The sequence below is a fragment of the Pleurodeles waltl genome, chromosome 3_1 (genome assembly GCF_031143425.1).
Source record: "Pleurodeles waltl isolate 20211129_DDA chromosome 3_1, aPleWal1.hap1.20221129, whole genome shotgun sequence".
Taxonomy (NCBI): domain Eukaryota; kingdom Metazoa; phylum Chordata; class Amphibia; order Caudata; family Salamandridae; genus Pleurodeles; species Pleurodeles waltl.
This window is the reverse complement of record NC_090440.1, coordinates 1376672958-1376674580: the sequence shown is the minus strand read 5'-3', so window position 1 is coordinate 1376674580 and position 1623 is coordinate 1376672958. Positions and strand designations below refer to the sequence as shown.

At 39.1% G+C, this 1623-nt stretch overlaps 1 protein-coding gene across 1 annotated transcript; it reads left to right on the top strand.

Moving 5' to 3' along the window:
* Positions 1-302: 302 nt before the first annotated feature.
* LOC138283580 (ribonuclease H-like) lies at positions 303-806 on the top strand. Its single transcript, XM_069221518.1, has one exon. It carries the CDS (start codon positions 303-305, stop codon positions 804-806), a length of 504 nt encoding a protein of 167 aa, XP_069077619.1.
* The last annotated feature ends 817 nt before the right edge of the window (positions 807-1623 follow it).

Below are 1623 nucleotides of genomic sequence, written 5' to 3'. Positions count from 1 at the left end.
TGGTGGTGTCAATCGTACAGTAGCATATTTTTCAGCTACTCTGGATAATGTTGAAGCAGCCTTACCAGGATGCTTATGAACAGTTAAGCAGAGTATAACTCAAAGTGAAAACATTGTGATGGGTTATCGTCTGACAGTGATGGTAACTCATTCAACAGAAATTCTATTGACAAGGTCAAAAACACAATACTTGACAAATGCAAGATTGACACGATTCTTGGAGCACCAAACTAACAATCAAAAGGTGCACAGGGTTTAACCCGGCAACATTGTTACCAAATGAGGGAGAAGATGTAAATAAAATGGTTGACATTGAACATGATTGTTTGGAGGAGACAGAACTACGCACCAAACCAAGCGATGACATTGAACACACTTGTTTCGAAGACAATGATCAAATTCTCTTTGTTGATGGTTCTTGCTTAAGAGACAACAAGGGTACCTTAAAAGCAGGATATGCAGTGTGTACAGTCACTGGCATACTAGAAGCTTCATGGCTTAAAGGAGTAATTTCTGCACAAGTCGCAGAATTGGTGGCACTTACTAGAGCAAGTCAATTGTTAGACCAGATAAAAGTAACGATCTACACTGACAGTAACTATGGATTTGGTATTGTACACGATTTTGGGCAAATTTGGTTGCAAAGGGCGTTCCTGACTTCTTCAGGTTCACCTGTGAAAAATGAAGAAGGAATACATGATTTGTTACAAGCTGTACAGAAGCCTGAGAAAATTGCTGTGGTCAAATGCAGTGCACACCAGAGAGGACCAGATTATGGAACATTGGGAAATGCTTATGCAGACTAGGTTGCAAAATTTTGTGCTCTGAATGGGATTTCATTCAAAGGAAATTGGGAATTGATGTCTGAAAATTATGAGGTATATGCAAATTTCGCAATGCATATTGTTGAGACATTAGACAAGTTGAAAGCCACACGGAACAATGTTCCAAAAGAAGAGGGATTGGATAAAACATTGTTGCAATCAAAGGGAAGACGAAATTTGGATGACAGTAGAGAGGAAAGTGATTTTACCAAATAGTTTATTGACACAAATAGCTAGATACTATCATGGTCAATTGCACATAGGGAGAGATGCGATGATCAGGAGTTTTAAACTGTTTTGTTACAATCCAAAATTCAGACAGGTGGCTGAGCTGGTTTGCCATAGGTGTGCAGTTTCTCAGCAGATGAATGTCAGCAAAGGAACAATTCTTAACATGGGACACATAGGTATGGAGGGAGGTCGGTTCAGTAGAATGCTAATGGATTTCACTGAGATGCCTGCATGTGCTGGTTTGAAATAACATGATGGTGTGTATTTTCAGTCACTGGATTGAGGCATATCCAACAACGAGAAACAACAGTCTTACAGTAGTTAATTTACTTTTACGAGAAATAATTCCACGTTTTGGTTTTCCGGTTTCAACTGAATCAGATAGGAGAACACCCTTCAAAAATGAGGTGATAAAATAGCTTTTTTCTGCAGTAAACATTCAGCAACAACTACATTGTAGTTAGCGCCCAGAAGCTTCAAGACTCGTAAAGCAAATGAATGGAACATTTACATCATGACTGACAAAAGTGTGTGCGTCGACAAATTTAAAATGGCCAGATGCTTTGCC